A 12,608-nucleotide genomic window follows, 5' to 3' on the forward strand; every position below is an offset into this window, starting at 1 on the left:
AGCCATCTTTCCTTCCAGAATAGATAGGTAGGTACCCTGGTTTAATCAACGCATAACCAAGACTTTTATAACTACTTGTGTCCTGCTGTTATGCTTTAAGAATAATAAATAAAAACAAATGATTAAATAAACCCTGAATTTTCAAACTGATATTTAAGTGTAACAGTAGCAAAACTCACAAAAACAGCTTTCTGTTATGTTTTTGTTAGGGAAGCATTTCAGGTGAGTGCACGTGATTTTTTGTCTTCAGGGTCACAGAGCATCTCATCAAAGTATCTGACTTGCATCTAAAATCTGCATTCCTACTAAAGACAAAGGGAATCTTGTTCCCTTGTAAAGTGTTTTTTTCTAATTAAGCTGTAATTAATCCAGTATAACTGTATAAAGTTATGAAGGAGCATTTATTTACAGTGTTGTTAGCTAGCCAAAGAGCAGAGATGATAGAAATGCCATACTTACTCATTTTACTTGGTTTTTTTAGAAGAAAATTTCTGATATTCTGGAGAAATCTGCTCTAAAACCTGGTGTGCCTGCAGATCTACAAAACCTGCTAAGTCAACATTTTGGTGAAAACCGTTCCGTGATTGAAATAGAGGAATTAAAGCTGTCAGGTAACTTATGCTATATTTAATAGGTGAATAAAAAATGCTTTTTTCATGATACTGTTGAGTACTTTTTCTACAGGAGAAAGGATTTTTGGGGCAGGTCCTGAGTTGTACTTTTTTATGATGATATTTGCTTATACTCTGTATTCATCTGCTGGTTTAAGTAGATACGTTAGTTTCCTTGGAATAAATGTGAGGATTCTTGGAGTTACAGAAATGAAAAGCAGCATTGTTTAAATCTGTCCTTTTATTGTGAAGTATTAATTTTCAGAAGCTCACTTTTCCAATAGAAAATATATGATTCCTAATAATAGCTTCCAAGATGCTAACTGAGAGAGCGAAAATGTAGTTTGTTTCTGGGATTATCTGAGTTGATCTGGGTGCATAATAAGAAGGTTGACAGGAGTAGTCAAAGAAATAATGAGGCATCAGTCTGACATGCTTATGAGATGTTGAACACAATGGTTTTTCAGGGAGTGGCATGAAATTAGACGGTGGTTTTGGTCCAAGTGTAAAGTGACCAAGTTTTAACCACGACAAGGACCCTTTTCGTTTCCCATATTCTGTCTCCAGTTAAGAGCCAGTGATAGAAAAGGCAGAGCAGGGTCAGCTTCTGCCAGTTGGAGGCTGCATTAGAGACAAAGGCAACGTTGAACTTCTACCTCTTACTCTGCAGATAAAGAGGCACTGTCATCTTATTGGCACTGTCCATTATTTGTTGGTAGAGCTTATGAAGAGCAAACGGCCTGGTAACTAACCTGCATACACCTTTGATACCTCTTGAACCCTTAGTGACCTGTGCCCAATATAGGAGCCTTCTAGCCCAGCAGTGGTTTCTCTCTTTTAATGTTTAAGTCTGTCTTTCTACATAAATACACTTCTCCTTAATATCTGTGATTCTAGGTTGACCCTTCTTTATTTCTGTGGGGCAGGTTCAGCTTTCTTGTTGAATCAAGAAAGGCTGGAGAATTCCCATACAGATTGCTTTGAAAAGCTTGTGTTAAATATTTTTAGACCTTCAGGGGTTTTAGCAAACAATAAATTGCTTTGGTTTCTTTCTTGCTAAGAGAGCCCTTTGGGCTAGTGAAGTGACCCATTTCCATATGGATTGGCTCTTGGGTTGTATTGGAGGTGGTTTCTCTTTCTTTTTGTGCTGGGAGTTGAAGGCTTAGAGTGCCAAGGAGTTTGCAAACTTCTACAGCTGTCAAGTCATTCACATCGAAGCACTGACCAAATAACAAGCAACTACTTGGAGTTGCGTGTTCTTGTTAACTGACACGGCAGAGGAGGTTGTGTTTGCAGTCAGCATGGTCTCTCGCTGCAGTCTGGAGCTGTGTGTTTCTTCCACCCTTTCTGAAACTTCCGTTTGAAATTGTTCTTAATGCTCCAGTGTTGCAGGGCTGTTGCTGAAAAGTCAGTGAGTGAAGCTCCTGTCCTTTAGAAACTCTCTTTTGAATTGTTCAGTCATTGATGAGACTTGATGTGTTCAGAAGAGCAAAACAATAACAAAGATGTTTTGCCACTGGGAGGAAAGGGCCGTGGTGGGTGTGAAGAGCTCTCCTATATGTACCAAATGCCAGTGGAAGTGCAGCCCCTGCCCATCTCCACCAGCATCGAGTGTGTCTTTTAAATGTGACGTTAAAAGTGAATCAGCTGCTGATCCTTTGGTTGTACACAGTCACTCCATTTGGAGGTCAAGTCCCAGGAAATTCCAGTCTCTGGATTTAATGAAAGAGATCAGTGCAAAATGAAAGTTTTGAGCAAGATGACACTGGTTAAATGGAAGATAGAGTGATGGAGAGTGGCTGTGCTCAAGGAGCTGCGCAGGCAGGACTTCAGCCAGGCATCAGCTACAAACCAAGTTTGTCACACCGCCTCTTCGGTGGAAATGATGGATTGATGCTGCCAGCATTAGCACAATGCACCATCCATGTGAACAGGAATTATGTCTATAAGGAAGTGTCCTAAATACTTAGTTAAAATATATCAGCAGACATCCATAGACAGGCACCCTGAGGTGCTGTGCTTTGTGCAGAATGACACCAAGTATGTGGGTCCCTGAAGACAGAACTGGTAATGCTCTATGGGAGCATATTGTTCCACTGGGCAAGGGACCCTTAACAACGATGGCAGGTTTTCAGACCATCTGATTTTAATCACCTTTTTAAGAACTTACACTTTCTGTACAGACACTGGAGAAAGGACCTTCCAAAGAACCTGTTAGTACCTTGTCTTTCTTCATTGCCTCTGCATGAAGCTTAAAGTTCGATGGCCTGTCTGCCACAGAGAGCTTACAAGCCTTACTAGGTGACACAGTGACCAGGTAAAAGACAGGCAGGCAGTGGGGAGTGAAGGAGGAGGAAGGCATTAAAATGCTGTGTGCGTGTTGCTGTTAGGGTCGGTGCAGTTAGGTAGATGACCACAGTATGAAAGGCCAGAAAGAGGAACAAACTCATTGACAGGTAAATTATTGGTAGGTTCCTGCACTTAGACAGTGTGAATTGTTTGGGTGATCTGCAAATGCCTCCTGTTGTTGGCAGGCTGGAGGAACACTCTAGCAGGCTGACTGTAAGGCTTTTAGCTAAGACTTTTGATTAATTATGGCAAAGGCATACGAAAACTTCTTTTAAAGTATGTGATTGCACCTGTGCAGCCCTGTGTTCAGTGTTTCATGGTGAGAGCAAGGAAAGGAATTGCAATTGACTTGAGGGATGTGACCATCATTGACTTATCCAATGTAAAGCTTCTTGTACATGAGATGTACATTAACCTTTGTTTCACAAATGGTAATTTATTCATGATGGATTAACAAAGTTGTTGTTTCATCAATATAACCAGCAGTTATGCAGCAAACATTTATGCTCCTTTTGCTATTAAGAAGACATCAACAAAAATATTTTTTCCTTTATATTTTCAGATTCCTGTTTTTTGCCAGCCAATGATCTCACCCACAGTTTTTCTTCATACCTGAAGGAAAGTGAGTTAAAATGTTGGTATGAATGGGATGAAAGTTGTACGACAAACACTGCTAATGCAATATTATTACAGTTGTTATCTGTACCTCCAAATATTTTTAATTATGAGATATTAATAACTTTAAGGTTTGTTGGGGTTTTTTATGACAGGTCTTGGTTTTCTGGCTCTTTTTACTCTATCACTTTTTTGTATCAAAATGTTCTAGGGTTTCTTTTAATTGTTAGGGATTATTTGTCAGTAATTTATTGTGGCTTCTTAAGTAGGTGCATGTATTATCTTACAGTAAAAAACCTGCAGCTCTCTGTGGACATGAACAAAGAGAATTTTTATTCTCTTGTATGTTTCTATAGAACTTCTGGTCTGGTAAATGTTTCTCGTCAACTGATTTTCTCTGATACAAATTGTGCTATGTGGCAAGTGAAGACAATGGGCTTGTCACCTTACAAACTGTTGATTTTTAATGCTTATCTAATTTGTTCAATTATGTGATATTTCTGTATTTTAATTTGGGCATTTTATTTTACCATTTCTCAGCCATGACTTAAATGTAAAAGTGTTGCCAGAGATCCAGACCTCATAGGCGTCAGCATGTGTGTTCCTGCTGCTGGTTACCATTCATCATGTACTCTAGTAATTTGAAATTGTGACATGTAGAACTTCTACTGTGTGTGTACACGGGTTTTTTTCATTGCAGTCTGTCCTAAGTGGGCAAAACTCCGTAAAAACCACAAGGAGAAGAAGTCGGTGGTGATGCTGGTTATCTGCAGCTCGGCCCTTCGTTCCCTGGAACTCATCAAGTATGTCGATAGCAAATGTTCTGTTGACGTTGGCAATCAGTCAGAGGAACCACAGACATAGAGGCAAAACTGGGACACTGTCCTCTGCTAAGCCAACAAATTCACTCACTCAAACTGATGCAATATCCCTTGCTGCTCTATACTATGGGAGTGCTGTGGTTGGTTTTAGACTGAAGTAACAGTTAGTACTTCAGTTGCATGGAATTGCTATTTTTGTTAAAAATCAGAAAGAAAGTGTAACCAATTTGGGGAAACACGCAAGGTGTTATACTTGGGAACAGAGTAAACCAGTAAAGCATCATGATCCACCACTAGAAGTGTTCCCTGCCCTCTTTTTTTTTCTTTTTCCTTTCTCTATCCTCCCCCTTCTCAGTCCAGAACTCTTGATGACTTTGATGAATTAATATGTACCTCACAAATTTCATGGTTGTCTTTTGTGTCTCAACCCCATTTCCTATGATTTTCTGGCAGTACAACATGAGATGGAGAGAGTTGGGAATTTTGAGCCCATGCCACAGATAGAAGCACAGATGCAGCAGATGTGCCAGTAGTGCTTGGCTCCTGCATGCAGATACTGCCTTCTGAGACTTAGGTGGTTTGTATGTATACTTGTATATAAACCTTTAGCTTTGCACAACAGAAAATCAAAAATGTGGCACAATGCAAAAAAAAAAAAAAATGCAGAAAAAGCTGTCTTAAATGATATTCAGTAAATACTGAATATATTGTCTCCTGCTTGATTAAGACAGAACATAGAGTTGTTACTGTGTGCCATAATGGAGTGTCAGAAAAATAAGTCAGGTTTCCCAGTGAATGAGTTTTGGTTAACTGGAATTTGGGCAGTCTCTGCAGTAAAGACTGTGGCAGCCTAGGTTTTCCCAGCAGTCATGCTGCAGGAAGACTCCCTAAAATGCAGCTTGGTCTATGCACAGATCTGTCCTTTTGTGCATGCACACACATGTTCATTCATGCCTGTGTCTCAGTAACTGAGATATTTTCAAATTGGAATTTGGTGATTAGTCACTTCTGAAGTAAGTTAGCTGTGAAAGCATGCTGAAAAGCTATCTAAACAATATTACCCCCTAGTGATACCTTCTATTGTGTTGGTCCAGTTGTCGATCATTGTTGATCGAGTAGCAAACAAGAATGTACATCATATTCAAAGTACAAGCAGAGGTCACTGGGGGACTTTGTGTCTCAAGAATATTGAGAAATGCCAGTTAGTTTGCTTTCCTCCTGTGTGTTCTTAATCCCAGCCCTAATGCTTGCATTTTCTTTTTTAATTGTTTTATTGCTAGGTCAATGACAGCATTTAAGGGAGACTGCAGAGTTCTCAAGTTGTTTGCAAAGCACATAAAGGTAAGAAAGCTGAAAGGGAATTTTGGTAGAACAACTAAACAACCAATTAGTACCATTTCCTTTTTAAAGCATTTAGCAATAGTGACTTTCATTAGGTAACGCTTCCTTTGGTAACCCATTCTTGCAGTTTGAGGAGGCTACCCAGACACCACCTCCAATAGCTCTGGTGCAGTCCTATGCAGAATGTAGATGCTTATGCATGTGCTGTGTTTTAAAGATGTTCCACGTTCCTGTGAGGTGCTCATTCAAATGGCTTTTGCCTGTTTAAATAGAAGGCTTACGCACATAGGTCTGTAGAAGCAAACTGTACCAGCACCCACACTTGCATTCTGCCAGTTGGACACCTGGATACCCAATATCCATACCTGTTGGAGAGCACCAGTTGTGGGGAGGATGGAAGTAACGAGCGGACGTTTGGCCCTTGATATTAATGCTGTCAAACACACAAATGTCACTTGCTTTATTTCACCCTTCTCCAGTGTCTTTGTCTTGAAGGAGTTTAGAGCTAATTCAACTTTGTTAGTTTTCCAGATATTTCCAGAGAACTTTTTAAATGCTGAAGGAAGCAGACTGTTCTCACCTCCAAAAATAGTTGGTGCAATAGCAGATTTTCAAAGCTGGAAATGACTGAACTTCAAGAGAAGTGTGATGCCCAGCTGGCTGTTCTATTTCTTAAACTTTCTTGCAGATACATCAGTCTGACAGTTTGAAAGATGAATTTGTTACTTAATGGTATTCTAGAAAGATACTCTTTGAGATCTTGAATTTATTTCCAGCTCTTTGAGAAGAAATTCTAAAACTATCATTGTTTTACTGTGGTTTGTCTTTCTCTCATCAAATCAGATAAAAGAACAGGTGACTATGTTGGAGAAAGGTGTGTTCCACATCGGGGTTGGAACTCCTGGGAGAGTAAAAGCGCTGATGGAGCAAGGTAGGAGAACAAGGAGGGTTTTCTCCATAGATATTTTATACTTCATGTCACGAGAAGCAAGGCTTCAGTCGTTTTTGAAGTGCTTCAGTTAACATGAATCTGTAAATTTGGGTACTAAACTGTACAGTTCTGTTTCTCCACTTGTGTTGTGTTAGTCAAAATGAGGTCAAGATTCTAGTAGCTGATTTTATGATCACTTAAAGCTGGCGTAAGTCAGTATTAGCAGAGAAAGGCAGAGTAATAATCCCCCCTCCCCGCCCCAGTCCATGCCCATTTATTCCCCCTCCCTGCTTCTTGTGCTGCTCCAAGAGTCTGGCATCTCAGTGAGCTGATCCCAATTAAAACAAAACCAGTGTGCACACAGAATCAGGTAAGGAGCAGGCAGAGGTAGTGAACTTCCTCTTTTGGCAAGAGTACTGATTTACACTGACTTGGAAGTGATTGCAAAACCGTGGTGTAAGATTTAAAGCTCCAGGAAACCAAACACTGCAAGTAAATCAAAAGGGAGTAAAGGCAGAAGTCATTGTATCATATGTCACTCTGAGCTCAGTGTAAACTTTTGTGAGGGGTGGATAAAAGATCTGCTTGCTGATTTGATTTTATTTTTGATCACCCATAATGCAATTAATTATTCTATATAAATCTCCTTTTCTCTTTCCAAATTTTGAGTACTTTTACTTACTCAATAGATACTATGTACACAGAGAGAAACAAACAACAAAATGACAAGATGATGACTCTTTCTGTTCCTCTTTCTAAACACTGCCTTGCTCTAACTGTGGTTTCTTGGTCAGGGACCGGCTGTGGATTAGGACTCCGCTGCTCATTCCAAAAGGGTACAGGAGTAGCATAATTTTGTTGCTTCCTGTGCCCTCCACCAACATTAAATCATTGCTGCTCAGTACATCAGCACATTGCCATGAGGGCAGCGTGGCGCTGGCCCAGGCTGCCCGGAGCAGCTGTGGGTGCCCCATCCCTGGCAGTGCCCAAGCCCAGGCTGGACAGGGCTGGGAGCAGCCGGGGCTGGGGGAAGGGGTCCCTGCCCATGGCGGGGGGCTGGGGCTCGGTGACCTTTGAGGTCCCTTCCAACCCAAACTGTTCCATGATTCTATGTTAGGTGGAGGCAGATTATGCTAGGGACACAAGGTTTATCATCTTATCCTAAGGTCTAGTCATTTTTTGCCACTTTAATGTTGCAGTCCCAGATCACTAGAGAATGGAGAAGAGTCAAAACCAACACAGAAAATTGTGGGCATTATGTAGAAGATTAGGGAAAAATAGGGGAACAGCTAGAGGGCCAGTTCAGAAAGGACCTTTGTTGTCTTTCACAACCATTTATTTGGAGGATAAAGGAATTCTTCAGCAGCATCACTGACCTGACACACATGCACACAGCACCCAGGCTGTAAATTGCTAAACGCTGCCAGTTCCCATTAACAGGGGTTCTCAGGCTAGGGTCCTTGTAACTTACCAGCTACTCATCAGCTGTGGAAATTCAACTCCTGTGGTTTAATCAAGAGGAAGCTTGAGGAATTATTTTCTGGCAGGATGTTAGCTCTTGACAAAGCTGGCAACAGTAGTTGTTCTGCTTTTGTGTTTATCTTCCAAAAAGGCATGGGATTATGTGGTTAAGGGAGTTTGCAGTGTCAGTGCATTAGTTTCTAACCAACAAACGTAGTACTTAAGTGTTCAGAGATTAGTTTCCTTGGAAACAGACAGCAAAAGATGTAAAAGCCAAAAATCATTTTGATAAGCACATGTCGTATTATCTTAGTAGTAAAATTTATGTTGCCTTTTTAGATGGCCTGTGCTTGAACTCCACAAAATACATGATTCTGGATTGGAACTGGAGAGATCAGAAACTAAGGAGAATGATGGATATCCCTGAGGTATTGTATAAGCACCTGTATGTCTTATATTCTGTGCATTCATTACTTTTGATTCAAGCTCCTAGATCGTGCTCAGTAAGGTTTCTTTTCTGTAAAGCTGATTTCAGTGGTCTAGAAACACAAAACATCAACACTGGACTGGTAAGTCTGTACTCTCACATCTCAAAATTACTGCCCGAGGAAGATGTTTTTTCCTTTTTTATTGCAAGTCACAGCTGTGACTTCTCAGTAGTACTGTGCATTTCTCCTGTGTATGCTACATGGTGGTTCTACCTGTTCTCAGGAAGTTCTCTCATTAAGATGACTGTGCAAAAGCTTCTTCAAAAACTAAAGAAACCTTATTTGTCTCCATCTGAGAGTAAGATAACTTCTTGTGACTAAATCTACAGACAGCTCTTGTGTGTGTGTGTGTGTGTGTGTACAGCCACCCATCATTTGTAGACTCCTCATAAGATAGTTCCCGATTCTTCCCAATTCTGTAATCCAGCTTTCACATTTATTGCTGTGACAAGGCATGTTTACTGTATGCTGTGGGGCATCAGCCAGTATCTTGCCAGAGAGAGTGAAAGAGGCAGATTCCTCTATCAGTCGTTGTTATAAAGCTCCCAATTTCCTGCAAGTGTTTCCATTTTTTTGCACATTTAGAGCAGGCCAATATGCAGAATCTCCAGGGAAAAAGAACATTTTTGCATATAGACATTACACTGTTTCACAGGTGAAACAAATTATCAGTCGTTAATCCTTCTCTGCACTTGTCTATGTATTTGAGTGTGCTGTATTTTACAGTCCCACATACACAAAGGTACAACATTCCTAATAATCTTGGATAAAGCACCCTGCAAAAAAATACATTGCAGAAATTAAGTAGCAAAAACGCCAACTTTGCTTTTTGAGGCAAGGAGGCTCCCTCTTGTGGTAAATACGTAAGGGTTTTTGTATGGTAGTTGCACTTACCTGGAAGTTTTTTAAAGACCAGAGAACACGAATTCACAGACATAACAGTACAAGAGGTGCTGGTTGCAGTGGGATGGATGTTTTAAGTCAACTGAAGTACGTACACATACGGTAGACTATAGGTGATCCACCTCAAAAATAACGAAGATTACACTCCTGATATTTCATTTTGAGCTATTCCAAACCTGACCTATCCCTTTCAGCTCACTGTAGGTAGTATCACAGCATTTCTGCATGTCTGTCTGGGATTATAGGCCAAAAATTGTGATTCCAGAGGTATTTTATTAAGGAAAAATCTGAAGGATATCTTAGCATGAAATGTTAAGGCTTAGTTCAAGTTAAAACCAAGTAAGAAAGAATGTTATACCTTCATATATAATGTTAGCGTAAGGAATATGTGTGATCACAGAATAGTGAATATATAATTAAAGAAGTCTTCAGACCTGCACTTGGCTCAGGTAACCCAACATACACAAAGGGTTTTGACATCCTGAGCTATGTAAGTTGAGCATCTTGCCACAGACATCAGGCAGATTCCTGAAAGCTATTTATAAGGAATGTCAGCAATAAAAGATGCCCAAATAATGTTTTGGAGATAACTCATCTTAACACAGTAGAAAACAGTGAGGTGTTCTGGCAACCTGCAGTCTTGAAGTATGAAATACTGTCTTTGTGAACAGAGGCTCTTACTCTTCTGCTTGTGTAAAAATTGTCAAATATGTGCTATGAATAGTCATAAGCTTTCTCAAAGAATAGAGAAATTATATTACCAAAAACATGATTTAGAGAATTAGGAGTTTGACATACTGATTTCTTTCATCCTGTATTATCTGTGGAGGCAAAATTGTACCCTTAAAATTAGAAACAAGGCACACTGACCTACTTTCAGTGCAAACCTCAACTCGAGATAATTTCTTTGCATATTTAAGGTCCTGTGTTGCTAAATTTCATTGTAATTACACCAGAAAGCAAGAGCAGCTGGAAACGTGTCCATTCTATTTTCTGGTTTTATATTCACCTGGTGTTCAGTGGAAAATTACATACACAGTGATATATTCTGATAAATATATGAATTTAAAAACACAGGAATCTTCCCACGTGACAGTCCTGTATCCCATCATATCCACATAATGGATGGTGTCCTGATCCACTGCTCTCTTAGTTGCCTCAACATCTCATTAGTTAATGTTGTTGGATGTCTTTTTTTTTTTTTTTTTTGGTTTCTATCTCCAGCTTCATTCATCCCAAACAGTGGAGGGAAGGAAATAAAAAGAAAACTCACAAAGAAACCAGAGGAGGGGTGAATGAGTTTGTCAGACTCTGTCTTGGCACACTGGAGTTATACTAAAGCATAGACATTTAAATAAAAATTGGTTGTACACTTTCTGACCTGACCAAAGGACAAGCTTCCCGCTAGGAAAGCTTTGCATGTAGAGGTTGACGGCAATACAGAGCTGTCTCAGTTCACTACTTAAGATTCAAGTGGAGTTTTTTCAACAAAAATGAATATTGTATTGTCTGCAAACAATACGAACACTGAACCTTGAGTAAGTCTTAAAATACAGAAAGTTTTAAGTTTCAGGCTTCATGAAAGTAAAAAGGCTCTTAAGAAATGGACTTGTGATAGAAAGACAACTGGTTTTGCCCTCACATAGCACATCCAGTGTGGAATAAGGGTTGGTCAGGTTTCTCACATCATTTATTCCTGTGCAAAGTTGAGGCACAGAAGGTATGATCCTGAGAGAAAACTTGTGAATAAAGTATTTGTAAGTGGGAAGAGGGAGCTATAAGGAGACTCTGGACGAACTGTGATGATAGAGATAGATCTTGTGTTCCTGCTGAAATATGTAGTCAATATTTACTCTCAAACACATTTGTCTGTTATCTTTAGATAAGCGATAAGCTACGGCCATATCCGTGTTACAAAGTACTTTGCATGCAGCACATGTAGACCTGACCTTCATGCTCGCTTTCCTTCAAGTGTCTCAGACACAGACAGCATTGTGGCTGTTGCAGTGCAGTAGTGCCCTTGGACTCCTTGATAGCAGTCGATAGTCTGGATTTTGCAGCCCAGGGTGGACCTCTCGCTGCGGCCTGCTTTATCAGCTCCGTACCAGTGACAGCTTTTCTGTAGCCATGTTAGATGGGACTTCACAGGCCATAGTTACACTTTAGGATTGTAGAGCAAATGCTAGATGTTTTACAAGGTAGAAACGTTCTGGATGTCCAGACCTTGTATGGGAACCTCTTCTTTAATTTCTAGTCCTATAGTAAGGTGCCTGAGTAAATAAATAAAGGTATTTAGCCAAAGCCTTATCAGTAAGTTTTTATGCCTTTGATTTTTGTTTTCTTCAGATAAAGAGAGAAACAATTGACCTACTGGAGATGAGTATTATAAAGCTGTGCAGAGAGGGGTCTATGAAGCTGGGACTCTTTTAATGTACCAACAAGGAAGTAATTTGCAGCTGCATTTTACTGTTATGCTCCCTGCAACTGGCAAGTTATTAACAGGTGATGGAATCAAGAATTTTGACTTTTCAGAAGTCTTACCAATACAGAAAGAATGCACATTGCAACTTTTTCTGAGTTTCCTTTTCTTTCAGTAATGAAACAGAAGGTTTGTGTGTAGTTTTAGTATGTTTTTTGTTGCAGGAACAATGTGATACTGAAATTAGAGTTACATTGCATTTACCTGGTAGATTTACTACTATATGTCACTTTTAAGACTTTGAAGATGAGCAAACTTGGGTATGAAAGTCCTTGTACAACTCCATTTTCTGTTACCTCCCCCTGCTGTCCCAAAGGAGACATTTACTTCTGTCATGATAGTAATCTAGCTCTCACCCTTGAGGGTCTTTGAAAAAGTTGTATGGATTTCAATAATGTGTCGAAAAGGTATTTTTCACCTATTTCATCTATTAGCTGGCTGAATGCTATTTTTTTGCTATTAGATGATAAATTATCACTGTATTATATCGAGGCTTTATTTTGATTTAAACTGTTGGAATTGTGCAAAAATTATTCTTCTGTTTGTCCATTTAAATTAAAAGGAGATGATCGCTGGGTGATTCTTTTGTTGTTGTGAATAGTAGGGAAT

At 39.7% G+C, this 12,608-nt stretch overlaps 1 protein-coding gene across 1 annotated transcript in view; it reads left to right on the top strand.

The window, feature by feature from the left end:
* Positions 1-12,579, top strand: part of CMSS1 (cms1 ribosomal small subunit homolog) — a 236,724-nt gene extending 224,145 nt beyond the window's left edge. The window contains exons 4-10 of the mRNA XM_055702047.1: positions 482-611; positions 3,523-3,582; positions 4,276-4,378; positions 5,677-5,737; positions 6,581-6,668; positions 8,469-8,557; positions 11,867-12,579. Of these exons, the coding sequence (XP_055558022.1) occupies positions 482-611; positions 3,523-3,582; positions 4,276-4,378; positions 5,677-5,737; positions 6,581-6,668; positions 8,469-8,557; positions 11,867-11,950 (615 nt within the window). The 3' untranslated portion in view covers positions 11,951-12,579. The remainder of the gene's footprint in view (positions 1-481; positions 612-3,522; positions 3,583-4,275; positions 4,379-5,676; positions 5,738-6,580; positions 6,669-8,468; positions 8,558-11,866) is intronic.
* Positions 12,580-12,608: the final 29 nt, after the last annotated feature.

This window comes from Falco cherrug, chromosome 2 (genome assembly GCF_023634085.1).
Source record: "Falco cherrug isolate bFalChe1 chromosome 2, bFalChe1.pri, whole genome shotgun sequence".
Classification (NCBI taxonomy): domain Eukaryota; kingdom Metazoa; phylum Chordata; class Aves; order Falconiformes; family Falconidae; genus Falco; species Falco cherrug.